The following is a 22,397-nucleotide window of genomic DNA, read 5'->3' as shown; positions in this document are numbered from 1 at the left end:
TGGGAGGAGGGGGAAACTTGTTTTGTTTTTTTTTTCCTTTTCTCAATAAAAAAAAAAAAGAAACAAAACAAAACAAAAATAGAAGCTGAAAGAATTTATGACCACTAAATCACTACTACACAAAATACCTACAGGACAAGGTAATCCAGCACAGGGAACAGGTTCCCAAAAGCCTAGCCTTGATGCAATGGGAGGAGTTTGGTCCTGCCTCAACTTGATAGGCCATGCTTTGTTCTAGCTCATGGGAGGCCTGCCCCTTTCTGAGTGAAGACAGAGGAGGAGTGGATGCGCAGGACACACACACACATACACACAAACACGGGACAGGGACAAGGGGGACAGGACTATTTAGTATGTAAAATAAATGAAAAAAAATGTGATTTAAAGAAAAGATACAGGAATTCTTCAGTTAGGAGAGAAAGATCAATTTATCTAGGAAGTTGTAGAATAGAATACACCACGCTAGCACATACGATAAGCAAATGAGAAATAGGAATAGACCAAACACTAGAAAGCTATTTAACTGACAGAAATTAACACAGTTAATTAACCATTAATAACTCTGAAAGTTAATGGTCTTAATTCCCCTGTCAAAAACTGAAAATTAAGAGGCTGGATTGATCCCCTTCCTTCCTTCCTTCCTCTAAAACATAACACCTCACCACTAAAGACTGATACTATCTTTGGGCAAAAGGATGAGCAAAGTAATTTTAAGGAAATGAAAGCAGTAAACAAGCAGGCTTCTCTCCATTCTCTGACAAGGTAGTCTTCCAAAGGATGAGATAATTCTAAACTTATAGTCAGCAAGTGCAGCTGCAATAATTTCTCAGAACTCCGGTGGATATCAACATAAATTAATCCCAACACAGAAATAAGTGAATATCTTCAATATCACATCTTACCAAAAGACAGGTCATTCTGATAATATATCTACCAATGGACATACCATAAAGAGAGCATTCTAAACCAAGCATGCAGAGCCCATATTCTTCTCAACAGTCCATGGAACTTTCTTGAAAACACATTATATACTAAAACACAAATACAGTAAAACTGAAATAATTTCTTATATTCTATGTCTCCAGTATTGAACAAAGCAAGAAATCAAAAGCAAGAGAAGCAGAATATATACAAACTCCTGGGGACTGAACACACTGACACATGAAGAATGGGTACTATATAGCTGTTGAGCTATTTCTTCCAAACCAAAACATCCTATCAGGAAGGAAGGTTGATTAAGACTCAGGAAGTAAACAAAACTAACAAGTTTCAGGAAGCTCCTGAAATTTACAAGCTCACAAGGCCCCTCTCTGAGGTTATATAAGGAGCAATCGAATTACCCATCAGCCTCCTATAAACTCAATGGTTCTTTAAACTAGACGAGGCTGGAATAGTTTTGGTCTGCTGTCAGTGCGCTAGCTGGGATGAGTAGACATTAGTTAGGAACAGTCACACAACAATCAGACCTCAAAGAAATTAAGGAAGTTGGGAGGTATGGGGGGCACCCTGAGGAGGTGTGAGAGGGAAGTACTGATGAGAGAAAATAATTACAAACAGACCTGTTTCCCAATAACCTGGAAAAACATGAACATCTAGACTCAATGAAAATTAAAATATCAGAAAAAAAATTTAACCAGATCTATAACAAGCAACAAGATTGAATCAGTATTTGAAAGCAAGTTTAGGGCTAGAGAGAAAGCTCAGCAGTTAAGAGCACTTGTTTCTGGTACAGAGGACCTGGTTTTGGTCTCAAGCACCCACATGGTGACTCACAACTGTCCACAGTTCAGTTCTAAGGGATCTGATATCCTCTTCCAGCCTCTAGGCACACACATGGCATAGAAATATACATGAAAGCATATACTTTTACACATAAAATTAATTTTTAAAAAAAAAGATCTTTTAAATAAAAACAATCCAAGTTCAGAGGGGTTCATTGTGTGATGTGACCAGAACGTTAAAGACTCAACAGGAATGTTCAAGTATTCCATAAACCAGAGAGGACACTGCCTAGTTCCTTCTGCCGTGAATCCTGATCACAAGCCAAATAAACCCACATTGAGAGCAATGTATTTACAGGCCAGTCTTCTCAATGAACAGAGACTAAAATTCTCAACGACACGCTTGTAAGCACAATTGAAGAACACATCAAAAAGGAATCTTTCTGTTTTATGACTTGTCATTTACTGTCCTATCTAAGGGTTCTACATGCTCTATGATTTCCTATTTAAAATTTGGACCCATGATAAAATATGTTTGCTTTGCAAAGTATCTGCAAGAAAAGAAAGACAAGCTAACAATAGGAAGAAATTATCAGCCAGTCACTGACAAAGCCTTGAAGTTCTAGCTACTAGCTGTCCTGAACTCAAGGGAAGCTATAGAGCAAGTCTAAATAGACAAAAGGGATCAACGAAACAGAAAAAAAAAAATACTAGAGAAAAAAACACATTAAGAATAGCTCAATCCTAACTGCCACAGAAAAATGCAAAACAATACCAAGGTCACCGGAGCCAGGGAGAGCAGTGGCCATTTCAGCAGAAACGTCAGCCAACATGCAAGGAAGGAAGAACATGGAGAGCACTGGACAGAAACTTGTAGAGAGGGACTCAAGGTAAAAACATTCCTCAACCAATGTACAAACAAAACATGCAAATCATAAAAGAAAATAAAAAGCCTTCCATCTGGGGGAAAAATGAAACAAACTCAAGGTCAGGGAGAACAGTTGGAAAACATAGAGCCAGTAATGTTCCCAAGGCTGGACTATACAAAAACCTCTAAGTCTACACGAGACGAACTGAAAAATTATGAGACTAGAAATAACACTACATAAAAGTGGAAAAATAGATGCTCATCATACTAATTATCAATAAAATTAAATTAAAACTGCTCTGTATGCTAATACACATCAAAGTTACTAAGAAATTTTCCAAATATTTACATTAGTGTGAAATTACATGCTGTGTTAAGCTTCACAGCACTTTACCAAGTCTCTGACAATATCTCTTAAAATGTAACATGCTCCCCATACCCCAACCCGGGCCCCCACCCCCCAAAAAAAACCACCTCCAACTGAGCAGGATGAAGACGTGTCCACACTAAGAGGCACAATCAACAGCCTTTGACTTATGTTAATTCAGATCTGGAATATCAAATGTCCAACTGCAACAGACTGAAAACCAGGACACAGCATACCCAACATGGAAAATTCTCACAAATGCAATAGTAGTAAGTGAGATAATTTACATACATTTGAGTTTTAAAAAAGACACAACTAATTTATATTGTTTTAAAAAGATGCATATGAGAAAGGTATGGATAGTATAACAGTTAATGGTCAGCTGGGGCTGGGGTAGAGAAGCTTGCTGGCTGTGAAGGAGCTTATAAGAAGCTGTCCGTATTCTAACTCTTGGTAAAGGAGGCAATAACATGGGTATTACTCTGTGAGAAACCAGGGTCCATAATGTTATTCCGTGCAACCTTTTGTGTATTTCATTTTTAAAAAGATTCAAAAGAGACAATTTATTAAACTCATTTAGCATTTTGAGTAGATAGAAATAAAGTTTTTAAATTTCTAAAAGAGATAACATTTGTAGGTTAAACTTCGATAGCATTTATAAAGGGATGAAGGTAATAGCATACCTCACTAATGTTAGAACTCATTATAAAAATTAATGGATAACCATGTATGGAACATTTTTGTCGTTAAAAGAAAAATATTATGGGCATTCTATTAACCAGTTGTAGCCCTGCAGAGAAAAATGTGTACTTTTCTCAAAAAAGAGAAGCTTCCAGGGTGCAAAGGAAAGGAAAGCAGGTTAGCATGGCATGTTGGCGCTTCCCACGGAGTCACAGATTACAGGCTCTGATAGAAAACCAGGACAGCCAGGGAGGGGCATAGAGACTTAACTGTGTCAGCCGGATACAGCAGCTTTCAGCAGACAACAAGGTGTCAAGTGCTTAGTTAATTGTGCAGTGAGCCCCTACACCCTCCAGTTTCACATTCTTGAACTCAAACTAATGGCAGATGGAAAATACCCAAGGAAAAGAGCAAGTATCTGGGCCGAATGTGCAGAAATTTTCCTTGTCTCTGTTCCCTGAGCAATCCACACAAGAGCAATTCACACAACTGCGATCCACACAGCATTTGGATAGTACTAGGGCCTATAAAGAAGCTTTGGATGGTTTGAACTCTATGGGAGGAAGCGCAGAAGTTACATGAAAATATCTCCAGATGTGGGTATCTGCATGGGGTTCCAGGACCAATCCCATCCCGACACACCAAGGGACAGCAGTATTTGAAAATGAATCTCGAGAGATGGTCACTGAAAATTCTGTCACATATTTCCTTCAAAGCTTAAAAAGAAACATGAAGATGTTTTCAGTTTAAATATAATTCCAGAATATCATACCTGAATAAGTGATGCCGATTTACTCTGAAGTTTGGCCAGTTTTTCATTTTTTAGCATTAGCAACTTTCTTTGTGCTGAGATTCTTCGCCAACATTTCTGAATGACCAGAGCTGCATGGGCCTTTTTTCGCAATCGTCGTCTGGTCAGAAAATTAAGAACAACTGACTGAATAATTCTAGCAGCTTTATCTCTTTCCTTTAATGAAAAAATAAATAAATTTGAGTTAACCATTACTTTAAGAATTAATTCTTTCTAAATTAATAAATTTCTACACATGAATCATATTGGTAATTTATTCTGGAAAAACCCTTCCTCACTCTAGGCTTCCTATGTTCACCCTGGGGGTACAGATGCTTCTGGAGCATGTCGAAAAGACAAGTATTTGGGAGAAACAAAGATTCCTAAGGATTAAGCTAATATAAAGTTCACAGACATGTTTGATCTATCACAAATCATTTGCAGAGAACAAGACAAACTGAAATACAATTGTTCTGATGTGGATTCCATGAACTCAAAGGAAAAGAGCTGCATGCAGAAAACAAAAAATGCTTTTCAGCATAAGGCAGTATTTGCTTTGTTACAACTTGAAAAAGCAATACACAAAAGAGGAGAGACAATATAACTCTCCCTTCATTACCAAACCCGTGGGCATTAAGCCAAGGCTCAGGTGGAAGAGGGGCCATGGTATGCCTTGTGAGAATGAGTGCCGAGAGGGGCAGCAACATGCGTGACTCATCCTGGGAACAGAAGCCAGCACGCCCCCCATCTCCACTTGTATTACTTCTGAAAGTCACTACTACGACCACCAAGAAGTTCCTATCTAACACTTTATAATAATCACTTAAACCTCCTTAGGACAATGGACAGAAGCAGCACTATAACCTGGGCTAAAAGAGGCACAAAGTCAAATGGCTTGCCCGTCTATAGATAGCCAGGATCTGACCACACTGTCTGCTTGAAAGCCTGTGTCTTTGATCGCTCTACACTTTACTCAACTTAAGTTAGAAACTAGAATGTGAGAACTGTTTCCGGTGGTGGAAAGAAACAACATAAAGCATGACTGACGCCCTTTACGTTACTGTTCAGAGTATCCCACACAAAATGGTGGGCCCCACAGAGGCTAGCTATACATGCCAATCACTAGTCAATAACCATCAGTGAGTGTTGTCCGCATGGAAGCTGCCAGTGTGGGAATACACTATGGAACAGATAAAATTGTTAAACATTCTAAAATATGAAAAGAGCAACCAATAGATTAACACAAAAACAGGAAAGGTCATGGACTAGACCCCAGCACTGCGGAGAAAGTTATCAACTAGACAATTGTGAACTTGGGACAGAAGAATGAAGCCTACTAAAGTGATCAGACCATCTCACTGTATTTCAGTGCCTCTGCTAAGCACTTACCTGCAAATAAATTCAGCTAGAAGCACACTGCTATACTACTGGTAATTTAAAACAGATTTTTGACATGATACAGCTCAGAAATATAGAATGTTTGCATTAAAATTAGAAACACCAAGGGCATCTTGGATGAACAAGACTAAAGTGAAATGAAAATTAACTCAAGTGCAAGATCAATTTACTTCAAGCAATTAAAACCCACAAGTTTATCTGTCATTACGTAAGCTGATGACAGAGGAAGGAAAACACTACAAGAATTGGCTAGAAAACTCCCCTCAGTTAAGGGCTACCGTGTCCACATCTGCGATTACTGACCCTTCTCTAAAGCACGGTATCATTTTTAATGCCATTCCTGCTGTTTCAGCATCCAGCTACCAGTTTCTTTCACTTCCGCATATGAGGACCAAATACTATGATTTCATTTAACTTAAGAGTTTGTGTCTACTTATAGAGAGAAAAACCAAGAGGCTGAACTTCTCAGGGGACTCAGGAAACACTGTCTACCTGCCAGTTTGTTGGCACACAGACTGGGTGACTCTACTATCAATAGAGGCTTTCTACTAATTATAAGAACACAAATGCAAACTCTGAAGACTGAAAAGGAATCTCAGGATAATCCTTACCAGCCTAGCAGTTCAGGAAATGCCTATGAGGACCTAGAAGATGCTACACAATGCTCCCAACAGAGAGCTACAGACGGATGTCACCACCACTGTAATGTTGGTATTCAGGCATTATGTTAGCCTGCCCCTTGGGGATCCGGGAGGATGCACTCAGGCAGTACCCTGGCCAGCCCAGGGTTCTCTGGTTGCTACTTCACTAAGTAGTCTGTGCATGTGCCCTTCACCCCCCTTCAGGAGACAAGCTCCACCTGATCCACCATCTTTCAAGTTGTTCCTCTGAAGAAGCAGGCAAGCTTTTGTGCTTCTTCTCCCGCCCCTTCCCATTCCCCGCCCCTAATACTATGTAAGCACTGTCTCATGATGGCGTCTCTCTCTTCCCCCATCCAAAAGTATAACAATCATCTTGTAAGAGAATACAACCAGCAGGAAAAAGCAAGTAAGAAGTGATCAGATTAATAAAGTGTAACCAGAACTAGTAGAACTTGCCACACCAACTCCAGTGTCGTCTGTGTGACATGACATGTGTCATTATACCAGATGGGAGCTAGTTGTCCTATGGGACTAGGCTCCCTGGAGGTCAATGGCAGACAGCCCAGTATTAGCCACTGCTGAGGCATAGACGGGTTTCTCAATTAGCTGGCTATGCGGGATATGGGCTTTGCACAATCTCTTTTATAATAATGATATTCTATACATCTATAAGACAAGAATTATCTCTTCAGGAACAGCTCTGGGATAGGGAAGCACAGTATGGGAATGTGTAAGACTACAGCAGAACCTTTGTCATACACGGGGTGTATGATGAGCAAGGGAATAGATGGGTTAATGTTGATGGACAAAGAGTATTATATTATACTCTGAACTTTATGGATAGGCTTGCTAGATCCCAACCCCCATGATGTCTGCTGCATAAGAAGGTACTAAAAAGTATATTTCAGCAGGTGCAGAGAACTGATTAGGTATATTTGGTCACTAGATGAAATAAAGGGTTAGAAAGAGGAAGGGCCATGAGAGCGATAATGAGACAGAAACTTTCTATTCATAAGATGAAACCACGTGTCTGAGGTTTACATTCCCAAGGACAAGATTTCCTCTTCTAAGGATGTTTTATGTCTAACGCCATCCATCCCCAGATGAAGGTTCTATGATGATATGCAAGATATTCGTCAGTGTTGCTATAGGGTAGGGTCATTTCAGGTTCTTTATCCTCAGCTGTCCAGGGAACTCACTATCAGTCAGAACACATTGAACCTAATAGAAGAGAAAGTGGGAAATACCCTACAACAGATAGGCACAGGAGATCGCTTTCTAACACCTGTTCTTGATAATATACTTTTCTTAAATATCACTGATGTGACTAAAAGAAGCTTTCATACTGTGGCAACCAATGATACATGACCTTCTGATTTGTTCTTTGTTTGAATACTATATAATGAAAACATGAATTCAGTAAAATTGCAGCAGATTCCAACCACTCTCTCGTGTGTTGTATCTGTCTGTCATTTGCCGAATTTGTGCCTTCCTGTGTACCAAGACCCTGGTTCTCCCATGGTCTGAGTGGCTCCCCTGAGCCAGTCTGTGGCAAGAACTTTTTTAAAATTAGCCATTTTGATGGCTCGCCTTGGCTGTGAACATGACTGGAGTGAAGGTCACTGCAGAGCTGACCGACGCTCAAGGCATGCAAAGCAAAACCTAGACACTGGGAGACAGTTTCCGACTCTGGAGACAGGGTAGATTGCAGTAGGAAAAGGCAAGCAGTAAGGCAAGTACCCCAAATTTATTCTTCCCAAACTTACAAGCAGAAAAGTTATCTATGACCTACAGTGGATTATGAGGAGAACCGGAGGAAGATATTTGTATCTCTGCATTTCAAAACTACATGTAATTAATAAGCTTATCTCAACCGTAAATATTTGTAAAACTCACTGGACTTCTGTGCAATACTGTTCTCATTTTCCACAATTACCTGATGGTGTTTTAGGTCTTTTTTTAGTTTATATTTTCTCCATGTTGTTTGTATAAGTCGGGCAGCTCTTATTTCCTTACGGAGATCCAAAAGCCTTGCACAAAGAAATGACAAATAGGTAATAACCACCTAAGAAAAATACAAAAGAGGAAAACGGAGGTCAGGAGGGAACTATGGCTCACTACCACTCTGAGTCTCATTAAGACAGACTGGTCAGTTGGGCGTGGTGGCGCATGCCTTTAATCCCATCCTTCAGGAGATGGAAGCAAGCTCTTGAGTTTGAGGCCATCATGGCCTACAGAGCAAGTTCCAGGACTACCCAAAGAAACCCTGTCAAACAGAACAAAACAGTGATTATGAAGAAATCACTCACTGACCTTTTCATCCGGAATTGTATTTGACATGTCTGCAAGATGAATCATATCAGGTATTCCTCCAAGATCTCGAGCTGCAGATCTCACCAAATGGAAATTTTTCTTTTCATTTTCTAGAAGCTCTTTGTATAGTTCTGGAGTATTTTCTATTACATAGACAAGTGACAAAGAGATGACTGTAGCTAACAGACCAGGCAAAGCAGGAGCATACTGAACCCAACCAAAGGGACCAACCATGATCAAATGCTCCAAGAGACAGGTCCAGACAACCTCCGTCAGACTCAGATGAAGAATTTAACACCACTGAACCAGTCTGTGTGCAGGCCACGGACTGAGTAGTACGCTGGCATATAGCATCAAAAGGCACGTAGCACGGGTGGTAGTGGTGGATCAGATAGCACAGCACACGGCCATCGGAGAAAGACACTGTAAAATTCTCCACCTGCATGCAAATACCAGAGAAGCAATCACTTCTAATTAGACATTTGGATAAATATATGCTAGTCTTTTAGTTACTTATAGGAACTAAAAGAATATTAATTTGATAATGTGGAAAGCATTAACATTGGTCATAATCAAACTTACAGTTCTTAATTAACAGTTCAAAAGTAGGGTTTGATTACAGGTATTATTGTCCTTTGTTAGACAGCATCTCTCAAAATATCATGACCCTTCCCAGAACCTCAGAATATGGCTTTATTTGAAATACCAAACACTGTGTAAAGGCAAAGAAAGGGATCGAACTAATAAAGCTTCAAACCAAAGAAGAAACAGGAAGGCTGCCTTGTACCAGAACAAAAGAGAAAGGCGGAGGGTAATGGCCTTTCAGAGACTATGGACTGGCCAAGCCAACACTTTGCTTTTAGACTTCTGTCCTCTACAACTGTTGAAAGAATAAAATTGTGTGTTAAGCCACCCAGTGCAGTCATATATTAGGGCAGGCACTGGGAATTATAATTATAAGAATTATAGTCTAATGGCACATGCCTTTAATCCCAGCTCTCGGCAGGCAGATCTCCATGAGTTTGAGGCCAGCCTGGTCTACAAGAGCTAGTTCCAGGACAGCTAGAGAAACCCTGGCTCGAAAACACACACACACACACACACACACACAAAATTATAGTCAATCCTCATTACTCATGAACACTAAATTTGGGAAAATGTGAAACAATCTCTTAATGGAGAAATCAGGTTAAATTCCTACATTTCCATCAATCATATGTTTCCAGAATGAAGTGACATTATCCTCATGGCCCACAGCACTGAAAAGGATGCCCAACACGAAGCTGATAGATTCAGTGGTCAATTAGAAATACGACAGTCTTCAGGAACGCTACTCAGTGCTTCAGCACTACATTTGAGGACCATTTTAAACAAGAAAAATCAAAACCTGCAAAAGCATACAGACCATGAAAAGGACATGCAAGAAGGCAGTGTCATGGTTTGACCTCAGCTGAGAATGAGCGCCTCAACACTTGCAGTGAGCAACCAGACAAACTGCCAGTATTGATTTCAGAAACAGAAATACGCATCAGCTACTTACTAAATGCATAAGAAATGATTAGTCACATCTTTAATGCTACAGGATTTGATAAAACATAGCCCCCCATACAGCTGGCAATGTTCCCAGTAACATGCAATCTGCACTGTATGGTTTAATATGCCTCTTCAAGGAGCTTGAATGTATGCAGGAAAGTTTTTCAAGTATTTATACTTAAAAGGATGTATCATATAGAAAATATCAACCTGACCAATTATTATAAAAACTCAACCAAGGTTGGTTACTCCTTCCTACATGATGTTTCTTTGGATGTTACTGTATAGTAAGGTCAGGATATCCATGCCCCGTTCCTATAGAGTATCTTCCATCAAATTTTTCTTTAATTTTGCAAACATATCATTGTAGCCTATTCAGCCATTCCTCTGCCGACTACCACTGTCCCACCTACTCTACAGTCCCTTCTGATTTTGTTTCAAATGTGTGTGTGTATATATATGTGTGGATGTGTGTATATAAATATATTGTCATATATACGGATTAAAATATAAATTTAGCATAGAAGAAAATGCAACATTTTTATATTTGCATATATTTGGAAATATAATGCAAGATTTTTATATTTCTTGTGATTATTGCATACTGTTAAATTGATAATTATATAAGATTATATAGACTACAGGATGATAATCATTCTTATAATGAATGTGCATAGTATGTGTGTGTATGCATACATACTAAATATTAAGAAACAGAAAAAGACTTATTATGTATTCATTAGACTTTAGCCAAGATTTGAAATACATTAAATTAAAACGAAAGCAAAAAGACTAACCTGTTTATTATAGAAGGCACAAACAGCATTAACCCAGTCCATCAATAGCCTCACGCTGTCACCACAGTGTTCAAAGGAGCCACTGTTTCTTCTGTCCCTTTGCTTATTAGTGACAGCTGGAGAATGGCATGGTAGGGCAGACATTGCTCTTTTTATATTGTACGTGTGTCTTAGAAAATCAATTTCTTCCCGTAATTGATCTAAATTAAGGGAAATATCCACCTGAAAAGTACAAAAAGGTTAAAAACATTTTTATATTTTTCATAATTCATTTTTAACCCTCAAAAACTAAAATAACTGTCTCTACATAAAGAAACTGCAGAAGATAGAAAATCAAACAAAGAAACAAACAACAAAAACAGCCTCATCAGAAATATTAACAAAAGTGGCTGAAGGGACAGCTCAGAAGGGAAAGGCCCACTGCAGTCATGAGACCTACGCCTGGGTCATCAGCACCATGGATAAGCCAGGGATGGCAGCACACACGTCACCCCATGCTAGGGGGCGGGGACAGTCAGTCTAGCCAAAAAACTCCCTGAGCCGTACATTCAGTAAATGACCTTGTACCAGAAAATAAAACAAGCAACTGAGGAAAACATCCACCATTGTCTTCCTTATCCACACATAAACTTACATACAACACACACACACACACACACACACACACACACACACACACAGAGGATTTTTTTCTTAAATCCAACAAAAACTACCTAATATACATATTTTAGTAAAAAATCTCTATATTTTTAACAGCAAGTAGTTTCCACACATAAATGACAGAAACATTTAGTGGTTAAAAATATAGAATTTGGGGCTGAAGAGACGGCTCAGCCATTAAAGGTTAGACTAACAACTAACAAATATGGAATTTGGGTCTACATAAGTCTGGGTTGTACATTTAGATCTATTTCTTCTAAGATGGAAACTTCAGCTTCAGTTCTTTTATGAGGGAAGAAGCAATATTTACATTGTCCATAGTATAAAAGATTAAGTTGGGAAACATAAAGCAGTTATCACAGTTCCTAGCAGAAAGTACAAAAACTGATAGTGACTAGCGCTATTCTTCATTTGATCAAAAATAATTTTAGTAGTCCCCATTCAAAATTGATCTCAAAAAAGTATGCCAAACACACAGTACCTGAAAAGCAAATGCTATTTTCCAAAGCAACCCAAGTGTTTTCTCTCTGTGCCTATCCACGATATCTTTAGACATGATGGTGTTTCCTGCGAGAGAAAGGGAGTCCGTTAGCACAATGCGTGCGCACATCAAGGTTCAGCAAGGGCACTGAGTTTTATTCCTGTTCACTCTCACCATGCTCATCAGTTAGTTGGACCCCTCGTGATTTGAGAACCTGTAGGACAATATCGACATTGTGCATCTTTTGAGTGCGACTTATGGCGGGAATCCTGAGTCTCTTGGACAGATTCCAGTTCTGTGTGAGAAGTTCCATGGTTCGCCTGGCAGGAAGAAAATTTCAATGAAGCTTCTACATAAGTGTCCAAGAAAAAAAAAAGTTCATTAAAATAGTTACTGCCCACATAAGTCACAAAACCATAAACACATGAAGGACAAAATGACTCTCAGAAACTCTTCCAAGTTTTCACTGTTTCAGTTAACAAGTTGAATTATTTCTCATTTTAAGTCTGGAGGTTAGTAGTCTACAAATACATGAAAAAAGAAAAACGCAAGTCATATGCTTATGTGAATAAATCAATAGAGTTCTACACAGTAAGACAGAAGGAGGGGACGAGGTCAGGAGGAAAATGTGCAGCAGGTATTAAGATATGAGTATTCCACATACCAAGCAAGTACTTGTTTCTCTTATTTTACATCAAGTAAAACTCATAATTAAGCATTAATTGTTCTTAGCCTTTTACAGAAGGTACGAAGGTTAAGCAAACTTAGTCATATAGCTAGCAAGTAATGACAGAAGCAAGATGAAAGCCGAAATGTATTATCAGTTTCCAAGTCATATGAAAATATCTAAGTACCTAAAGAGATACATCAGAATTTGAACTCTAACTCCTGATAGTATCTCTATTATTCGCTTTATCATAAATAAGAATATGAATACAATTAAAACCAGCATGAAAAGATAATAAACTCATAAAGGCACTGCTGACACAAAATGTTATTAAGTATGCAATGTTAAGTCAGTTTCACGACTACTAATCTTAGACATTGGTAGCTCCCATCCACAGATCCTAGTCCCATAACAGCAAAGGTAACAAAAATGTGTAATATAACTCATATATCACTTTTCTCAAAAATAAATCTCAGGCACTTTTTTTAAATCATGAATTTATAATATGATAGACTATTAGGACAGAAAATGAAACTTTAAAAAACAAAATTAGCCTAGCGCATTAAGTAAATTCTTAACGTATACTTACACAAGGCGCACCCCACATTGCAGGTCCACAGCAAGATTCGTGACAGCAAAATCAAATTCATCAAGTGCTGTCTGAACATGGCTCACAGGTAATCCCAATAAGCTAAGGTGACGAGAAAGGTCACCTTCACCACTTAGGAAATCTCGTGAAAAGGCTAGCAGAAGTTCTTTACTAGCCTATAAACAGGGAGCAAGTATTATGTTTCAATATTGTAATTGTATTTATGATAACAAATCTTCAAATCATTCTGTGCTTACAGAAATAATATGAAGAATAGTATAAAGAGATTGCCTATGATCAAGCTAAATGCAAATTCATATTTCCAATTGAAGACCTTGTGAAAAACTTTTCACAATTAACCTGACTTAAAGATATTTCCTCCAATGTTAATTCTGCAGCAGCATAATCTAGTTTATTCTCAAATGAAAATTAAAAGTAAAAATGAATGAAAACTGTCATTCAACTAAATCTGGCAATTTAAGTTTGGGGGTTTGAGGTCTACAAGTTCATTATAAGAAGACAACAATGAGACACGTATATATGGATAAACTAAGCCTTACGCAGGAAAAAGGAATAAAGAAAGAGTGAATACAGATTCTCATTCCAATTCCACTTCAGAATGTGTTCACTGAACACGAACGTTCTTATGACAGAAAACATACCACTGCAACAAGGAAACATTTTATAAGGAAAATGAAAGAATGATACCTTGAATTCAGCATCTTTACAAAAGAGACAAGGGTCGTGATCAATAAGTCTGGAAATTTTAGCGTAGTCAAGGAAACAGATCAACAACAGTAATTTTTTCAATGTGAACTTAGACAAAGCTGCTTCGTGACCTTAAAGTACAAGCAAACAAAAAATTAAGTTTATCCATGAAAGGCAATGACAAACATGTCGGCAAGAATAGCAGAACGCATACCTAAATCTCCATAGGCTTTCTCTTAGTAACTTACAGGCACGAGTCTATCAAACACTATGACTGAAATGGACAAGTACTATTTATTTAATATGTCCAACCCATGGAAGAGACAACACAGTGACAGCAAAGACATTTAATTGCTCTTATTCGACAGATATTTAACGAACACCTACTACTACATGCAAGCATCATCCTCTGTGCTTAGTTAACAGCAAACTAAAACCAGAGCAGTCCCCATAGTACATACAACCCACTGGGGAGAGACAGTGGGTAGAGATGACAAGTGTTATAAACAGTGATGGAGGAAAGGCAAGGAATGAGGGTAAGAGAGGAAAAGCCAGTCAAACAGAAACCTATTAAAATTGACTAAAGAAAGTAAAATGTAAACTGGGAGGGGCGACAGCAAGGCATTTTGCAAAGTGTGTGGAGGTACTCACCATCTCGAAACAGGAGAGGAACAGAGGGGTGTCTATACTCAGCTGCTATATCGGGATTCCAAAGCAAGCGATTCAGAATGAACACAGCCAACCCTGTAACATCACTGTTGTCTGCCAGACGGATCAGTTCACCATAAACTGTCTGCAAAGAGAAGAAGCCAAGGCCGGGGTTACACCAACCCTGAGAAGGAAGAGGCACCAGCTGGGGGAGAGCAGATTACTGCTTCTGAGGAATATGAAAGAGCACAGAGGTGACACGGCTGCTAAGTCATGCCCTTAAGCTGTGCCCAAACCTGTGTGCATCTCTAGTGTGTTCGAGAAACTTCAAAACAAACTTCCTCATCATCCGAGAAAGCCATTTACAGCTTAAACTTTCAACTGAAGACTTACAAAGTATAGGCACATTGCTCAAATTTAATAACTGTTTTAAGAAGCATGCCATTAAAATAAAACAGAAAAAGTTAAATATTTATATCGTTAATATGAAAAGTTATCTATAAATAATCTAATAATTGAGAAATAAAGGTATGCACATAGCTAACTACAAATGTGAAATTAGTTTAACATTAACATGCTGACTGATGATTTTCAAAACAATAAGAAAAAGCTAAAAATATACTGAATAATATTTTGTAAACCTACATGGAAAAATATGGAAAGATGAAAGTACAGAAAAGTAGTAATGTTGATCACAGTCAAAAATACAGAAATTTAAGCCGGGCGGTGGTGGCACACGCCTTTAATCCCAGCACTCGGGAGGCAGAGGCAGGTGGATCTCTGTGAGTTTGAGGCCAGCCTGGTCTACAGAGCTAGTTCCAGGACAGGCTCCAAAGCCACAGAGAAACCCTGTCTCGAAAAAAAAAAAAAAAAAAAAAAAAAAAAGAGAGAGAGAGAGAGAGAGAGAGAGAGAGAAATTTATCTTTATATTTTTTAATTTTTGGCATTTGAAGCTTTTGTACTATCATCAAATATCATGCCCATTTGCAGAATCCCAAGGTCTAGAAGTAAAATAAAATGTACTAGGGTTTAATTACCACTACACCCTTTCCCTGTGAAATGATTGTACATTCCCTCTGCCCGTTGCTGGGTCAGTTACTCCTGCCAGGCTGCACTTGGACAGATATTATTCTGGGATCAATTTAATATAGATGAAAGCGACACAAGTTTTCCAAGGTCCTTGGGTTGGAGTGAGAAGTTCCGGGGTGCGGTGGCACAGCAGGGTGAGGATGGTTATTAACAGCAACAATGATGACATTTCAGTCAAATTCCACAAAGGATTTTGAAAGTTTCAACATAAAGAAATGATAAATGCTTGAAGAAATAGATATTAAAAACAATGAGGCAATATATAATGTATACATACATCAAAACAACACAGCGCCATGTAATAGTTTTATATTTTATGTATAGCCTAAGATAAGTTTAAAAATAAATAAGGTTTTAATTTAAAGCGTCAATTTGAAAAAGGCATTGCAAGTTTTTATCTAGTAATTTTGTTCATGTCTTTCACCACAAAAAAAAAAAAGTGTAGCTTCCATATTTGGAGAAGGGGGACATCATTTACTTCAAATGAGACTCCATAATTATTATTTGACATATGAAGCAGAGATCAGCTGATGTGTGATTTATTTAATAATGAAAGGAGAGGGTAGCAACTGGAATAAAAACATTTTAGCAATGTCGTTGTCATGCAATGTTGCAATCACAGGGTGGTGCTATCGTGCAATCTGTTAGAATTAGTTCTCTTGGAACCTAATTACTAGCTAGCAGTTACTGCTTTCTGTTCAAGACTGCTGTGTTGTGGCGCACGCCTTTAATCCCAGCGCTCACGAGGCAGAGGCAGTGGATCTTTGAGTTTGAGGAGAGCCTGGTCTACAAAGCGAGTTATAGAGCAGGCTCCAAAGCTACACAGAGAAACCCTGTCTCAAAAACAAAAAACAAAAACATAAAATGGAAAAAAAACCTGAAATAATGATGAATCAAGTCAACCAAATGACTCAACTTTTCTAAGCAAAAAATACATTTTATATGAGCATATTAGACTAAAAGCATGTAAACTTTAAAATAATTGTTTTCTAAAACTGAAAATTACCTCCAGGCCAATTCGAAGCCACAACGGATTATAAGACAAGAGCCAATTCAGGACTTTCTGGCGTTGTCCTGAAACATAGGTTAAAAGAAAATTAGCTGCATATTACTAAACAGAGACAATAAATAAACCTCTTCAGAGACAACAGAGTGCAAAACAGAAACAATGAGTTACATTTCTTAAACACAGGATCACATTCATATCTGTTAGATTTTAAGCAAAGAAATGCGGCGTCTCATTGGCGATGTATGGGAAGAAACTGAAATCAGTATCTAGATGAGGTAATTCCATGTTTTTGCATCAACATTCATGTTATACAACTGATGCAATCTTAGTGTCTATAGCAGATGAATGGAAACACACTTTATTCATATACAGACGTAAACATACAGATACACAAACAGACACACACACAGACATATTAGTCTATTCTAAAGAAGATAAGTCCTGCCATTTTCTAATGACATGGATGAACCTGAAGGACATTAACTAAAATAAGCCAGGGAAACACAAATTCCACACAATATCAACTTGTATATATCTTTTAAAATCTTCACGCCCACATAAACAGAGAATAGTGATTGACAGAGACAGGAAGATGCTGGCTAAAAAATTACAAAGCTTTGTTACATAAAGGCTATATAGCAGATCTGATAAAAGTAATGCAAAAATCTTTACAATATTTTGAAAGAATGAATCTTGAGATGTCTATAATCTTACCGATATCTTTCCAGAGGTGTCTATCTTTCCGTACAAGTAACCGTCCAACTTCAATTTCAATTTCAAGCTTTTTGATAGCTTTAACCATGTTTTCAGAAGTAAACAAGGAGCAAGCTGAGCGCCGTAATCTATTCATCCTGCAGCTGGCTGTGTAAGCTCTGAGAGAAACTTCATCTTTGGTAGGTGCTTTCGGGACACTTATTTTGTGTTGGTTCTCCACTCCCAAAACAAGGGTGGCAGCATTTACTGGATAAACACGAAGACAATGCTTCTGGTTACGCATTATCTCTATGCTTTTCTAAACCCAGCAACTGGATGCAAGGTAAGATAGATGCTCAAAAAGATCTATTTGCTTCACCCTCCAAATCCTCTCCTGAGTTTCTAACAATCACCTATTGCTCATGAAGAACCTTTGACCACGCTATGTCTACGGAGTGCCTTCAAGGGCAACCTCTTCACATTAACTTCACGCACAACTTCAAACATCAGCATTTGTAACCCAAACAGGCAAGATGACCTCCTAACAAGTTTCTGTCTCTATCTCCTTATGAATGAATAAAAGATAAGCTTTGAAGGCAGTGGTTCTTTTTTTTTTTTTTTTTTTTGGTTTTTCGAGACAGGGGTAAGGCAGTGGTTCTTAACATTCCTAATCGTACGATCCTTTGATATAGCTTAATACAGTTCCTCATGTTGTTGTGAAAACCAAACATAAAATTATTTTCTCTGCTACTTCATAACTGTAATTTTGCTACTTTATGAATTGCAATGGAAATTTCTGATAGGCAGGATATCTGATATGTGACCCCTGTGAAAGGTCTTTCAAGCAAAAGAGATCACGACCACAGGTTAAAAGCCATAGTTCTCAGGGCTACAAGTTAACTGAATTATGACATAATTTGAATTTTGTGTGTGAAGTTATATGCATGTGCCTGTCACATGTTGGAGACAAGAAGACAATCTGGGATACCACTTCTCAGGTGTCCTCTACCTTCTTAAGGATTTTAGAGATGGTTCCCCACTGGCCTGGAACTGCCTGAGTAGGCTACGCTAACGGACAAGTAAAGCCCATGGATTGCATGTCTATACTACTCCAGCACACTCTGGGCTGCTTTTGTGTGGCTTCCAGGAACTGAACTCAGGTTCTCATGCTTTGCATTGTAAACTCTTTCCCAATTGAGCTGTCTTCCCATGTATATCTGAAACTTTTATAAAGCACATTGTCTCTCTTTTTTTTTTTTTTTGATTTTCTAGACAGGGTTTCTCCGTAGCTTTTGGTTCCTGTCCTGGCACTAGCTCTTCTAGACCAGGCTGGCCTCGAACTCACAGAAATCCGCCTGCCTCTGCCTCCCGAGTACTGGGATTTAAGGCGTGCGCCACCACTGCCCGGCAAGCACATTGTATCTTAAGAAAAACAAACATTAGAAATTTGACGTTACTTCCTTTGGAAGAAAAAGAAGCATCATGGCAGAAAGCATGTAATTCAAAGAGTCCTTTAATGGAGAGATCCTAGGGAAGTCTCTCTGAGAACGAAGAGCATCTGTCTGCAAGCACAGTGGGGAAAGCTCTTCACAAGGCAACCTACAGTAGCCTGATCTGTTACTGTCTCTGCCTGAAGCCAACTCTATCCAGCTTCTGTCTCTTTCACAAGAGATTCCTCCAACTCTTCCCCAGTCCACACTCATTTCTCCTTGCAAAATAAGAACTAGAATATTTTTAAATTCCTCATGAATTGGCTTCCAGGTTCTTCAGAACTACATAACTTTTCTGTACAATCCTAATAGTACGACAATGAGCTAGCAAAACATCATTAAGAACAATATACCACAGTATGTGTAATTCAAGACCACGTACCTTCAGAAACATGCGTTTTCACAGTGAAGTCATCAGGCGTCAAGATGTAATTTAGCCACCAAGTAAAGCCCTGTTCCTGCTTTTCCTTCCAGCGTTCATCATAAAACATGTTCTTTGCAGCAAATGGCATTGGGTGTCTAGGAATAGCTAAAAATATACTCAATTACTACATAAGAAATTTTCCTTTCAATTATTTTTTAAAGTAGATCAAAGGGATTTTTGTACTAGCAAAACCATCTTTAAAGACTAAACTGTATTTGCTTTCACTTCTTGCTGCAGAGAGTTGTAAACTTCTGAAGTATGATATATAATCAAAGCAAAGGCTAACTGCATTATTTCCCTGTTATCTTATTTTTCAGTCTGTTAAGTACAAAACACTAAACACTTGCCTGCTTTTATTGGCTTTATAAAGGTCAGATGAGACTGCGCTACAGCAACAATGGGCCGTGTCCTTTTCTTTGTTTTAGAAAGCGGCGTTTTTAATACTGAAGAATCTGAAACAAAACAGAAAACACAACAGCATTAAAAAATAAAATGAATTTTAGAAAAAAAGGTAACTAATTTCAAAATCCAATTTGAGTTCTTCAGAATCATATTCATTAAGGAGATACTTAATAATGACTATGTTCTAGGTGCTAATGTTATAAACTTCAATAATCAAACCAACCAACCAACCAACCCCTGGGGGTGGAGAGATGGTGCCGCAGTTAGGAGATCTTGATGCTCTTCCAGAGGACCTAAGCTCAAGTCTCAGAACCCACAGGGATCTACAACCACCTGTAAGTCCAGCTCCAGGAGATCCATTGCCTTCTCTGGCTTCTTCTTTTTTTTTTGTTTTTTAAAGATTTATTTATTTATTATGTATACAACTTTCTGCCTCCATGTATACCCACACGCCAGAGGAGGGCGCCAGATCTCATTACAGATGGTTTGGAGCCACCATGTGGTTGCTGGGAATTGAACTCAGGACCTCTGGAAGAGCAGACGGTGCTCTTAACCACTGAGCCATCTCTCCAGCCCGCCTCTCTGGCTTCTATGGGCACTAGCATGCACATCATCCACAGATATTAAAAATTAAAGGCAAAACACCCACAGATATTAAAAATAACACCTGCAAGTTCCCAGACCATAAACCAAAAACCTGTAGGAGCTAGCACCCTGATGCAACCATAGCCTAGTGTGTGCATACTCCCAGACTATGCTACATACAGGGAAATGCAGAACTGAGAAGCCTGCACTGGAATTTACATACATAGCTGTGGGACAGGACCACAGCTAAGGACAATTTCAACGTATTTGTCCCAAGTAGTGAAAAATTTAGCAGCATTATTCACTGAGGCCTGTATTGAGCAGAAAGGAAAGATGTGACTGTACAAAGCAAGTGAAAGAGCCTCTTGGGGAGCCGAGCAGAAGCATCACATTGACTGTGTGATTGTCTACACAGTAGCAGTGCATCCTGAAAACTGTATACATGAGGGTGCATGTGCATAGCTAGCACTCAGAGCTGGGACGCAGGATGGCACAATAACTTCTAATAGAAAAGAATAAAAGGGGGCACCAGTATCGTAAGAAGTACAGTAGTAATGTAAGAAAAAGCATTCCAGGAAGGCAAAGGTTCAAAGTTATAAATGTTGCTAACAGATGATCAAGTTGATTTAAGAGACAACTACTGTATTTACAATTTGGACGTCATCGATCATATGTCCCTGTAGGCCATGCTTCAGTCTCCTGCTTCATTTAAGCAAAACCTGGAAAAACCAACATTCCCTGAGTTATGTCCTTGTCTGTGTATTTTTCTGTGTATGGGTTGTACTTGCATTAAAAGGTGTGCTCTGAAAGGCACTTGTAGTGGCAATTTCTAATTCCTCCTCTGTCTACGAGATGAACCTCAATCAGTTCTGAGTACTCTACAGACACTCCACAGACTTGTCAAGTTCAATGATCATAGGTGTGTGGGGGGACATATTCCATCTGTGGAGACTGAGATAAAAAATACTCCCATAGGCTCATATACTTCAACGCCTGGTTCAGTTTATATTATTTGGGGAGGTTAAGAAACCTTTCAGAGGTATAGCCTTCCCTGAGTAAGCATATCCTTGGGGCACGCTGGAGTTTACGTCCTTGTCTCACTTAGTGTGCACGCACTCTCTTTGCTTTATGTCATCAGTTAAAGAAGTGCTCTCTCGGCTTCCTGCTGCCGCAGCCACATCTTCCAGACCATGATGGATACTCCCTTCTGAACCATAAGCCTAAATAAAAACTTCCTTCTGTGTTGCCCTGGTCATGATATTTTCTCACAAAGGAAAAGTTACTAATACACTATCCTAAAGAGAAAAACATCTGCACTTCTAATTCCTTAAAGAAAATGAGGTTCAGAAGACGAGCTTGAGACACGGTGTCGGGTGGAGCATTAGCTCTGTCACTAACTCTATCAACTCTGGGAACTACAACCGACACCGACTTCACAAGAACACTGTAACTACTAATGGAGGACATGGTGAAGCACAGACACCTGTGTCTGACACAGAAGTGTTCAAAAAATGTTAGCTACTGCAACCTGACACGAAGGGGAAAAGGACTTCAAACAAAACTGAGGAATAATATAACACAATCGAATGCCAATATTTTTGTGTGTGTGTGATTTTTCGAGACAGGGTTTCTCCGTAGCTTTTGGTTCCTGTCCTGGAACTAGCTGGAACTAGACCATGCTGGCCTCGAACTCACAGAGATCTGCCTGCCTCTGCCTCCCGAGTGCTGGGATTAAAGGCATGCACCACCACCACCACCCGGCTCGAATGCCAATTTTTCCAGCCAGAAAAATACAGGCAAAAAGAAAAAAGGAAGGAAGGGAGGGAGGGAGGGAGGGAGGGAG

General features: G+C 38.9%; 1 protein-coding gene across 1 annotated transcript in view; it reads right to left on the bottom strand.

The window, feature by feature from the left end:
* Aspm (abnormal spindle microtubule assembly) overlaps positions 1-22,397 on the bottom strand; it is a 49,377-nt gene that overhangs the window by 18,560 nt on the left and 8,420 nt on the right. The window contains exons 4-17 of the mRNA XM_013346781.2: positions 19,915-20,019; positions 19,526-19,672; positions 17,675-17,920; positions 16,958-17,025; positions 14,866-15,007; positions 14,215-14,345; positions 13,507-13,682; positions 12,425-12,570; positions 12,251-12,336; positions 11,110-11,331; positions 9,011-9,218; positions 8,780-8,922; positions 8,403-8,531; positions 4,410-4,604 (exon numbers count right to left, since the gene is read on the bottom strand). Coding sequence (XP_013202235.1) covers positions 4,410-4,604; positions 8,403-8,531; positions 8,780-8,922; positions 9,011-9,218; positions 11,110-11,331; positions 12,251-12,336; positions 12,425-12,570; positions 13,507-13,682; positions 14,215-14,345; positions 14,866-15,007; positions 16,958-17,025; positions 17,675-17,920; positions 19,526-19,672; positions 19,915-20,019 — 2,144 coding nt within the window. The remainder of the gene's footprint in view (positions 1-4,409; positions 4,605-8,402; positions 8,532-8,779; positions 8,923-9,010; positions 9,219-11,109; positions 11,332-12,250; positions 12,337-12,424; positions 12,571-13,506; positions 13,683-14,214; positions 14,346-14,865; positions 15,008-16,957; positions 17,026-17,674; positions 17,921-19,525; positions 19,673-19,914; positions 20,020-22,397) is intronic.

This window comes from Microtus ochrogaster, chromosome 6 (genome assembly GCF_000317375.1).
Source record: "Microtus ochrogaster isolate Prairie Vole_2 chromosome 6, MicOch1.0, whole genome shotgun sequence".
NCBI classification, from domain to species: Eukaryota; Metazoa; Chordata; class Mammalia; order Rodentia; family Cricetidae; genus Microtus; species Microtus ochrogaster.
Note: the sequence above shows the minus strand (reverse complement) of the source record. Positions and strands in the feature narration are given on the sequence as shown.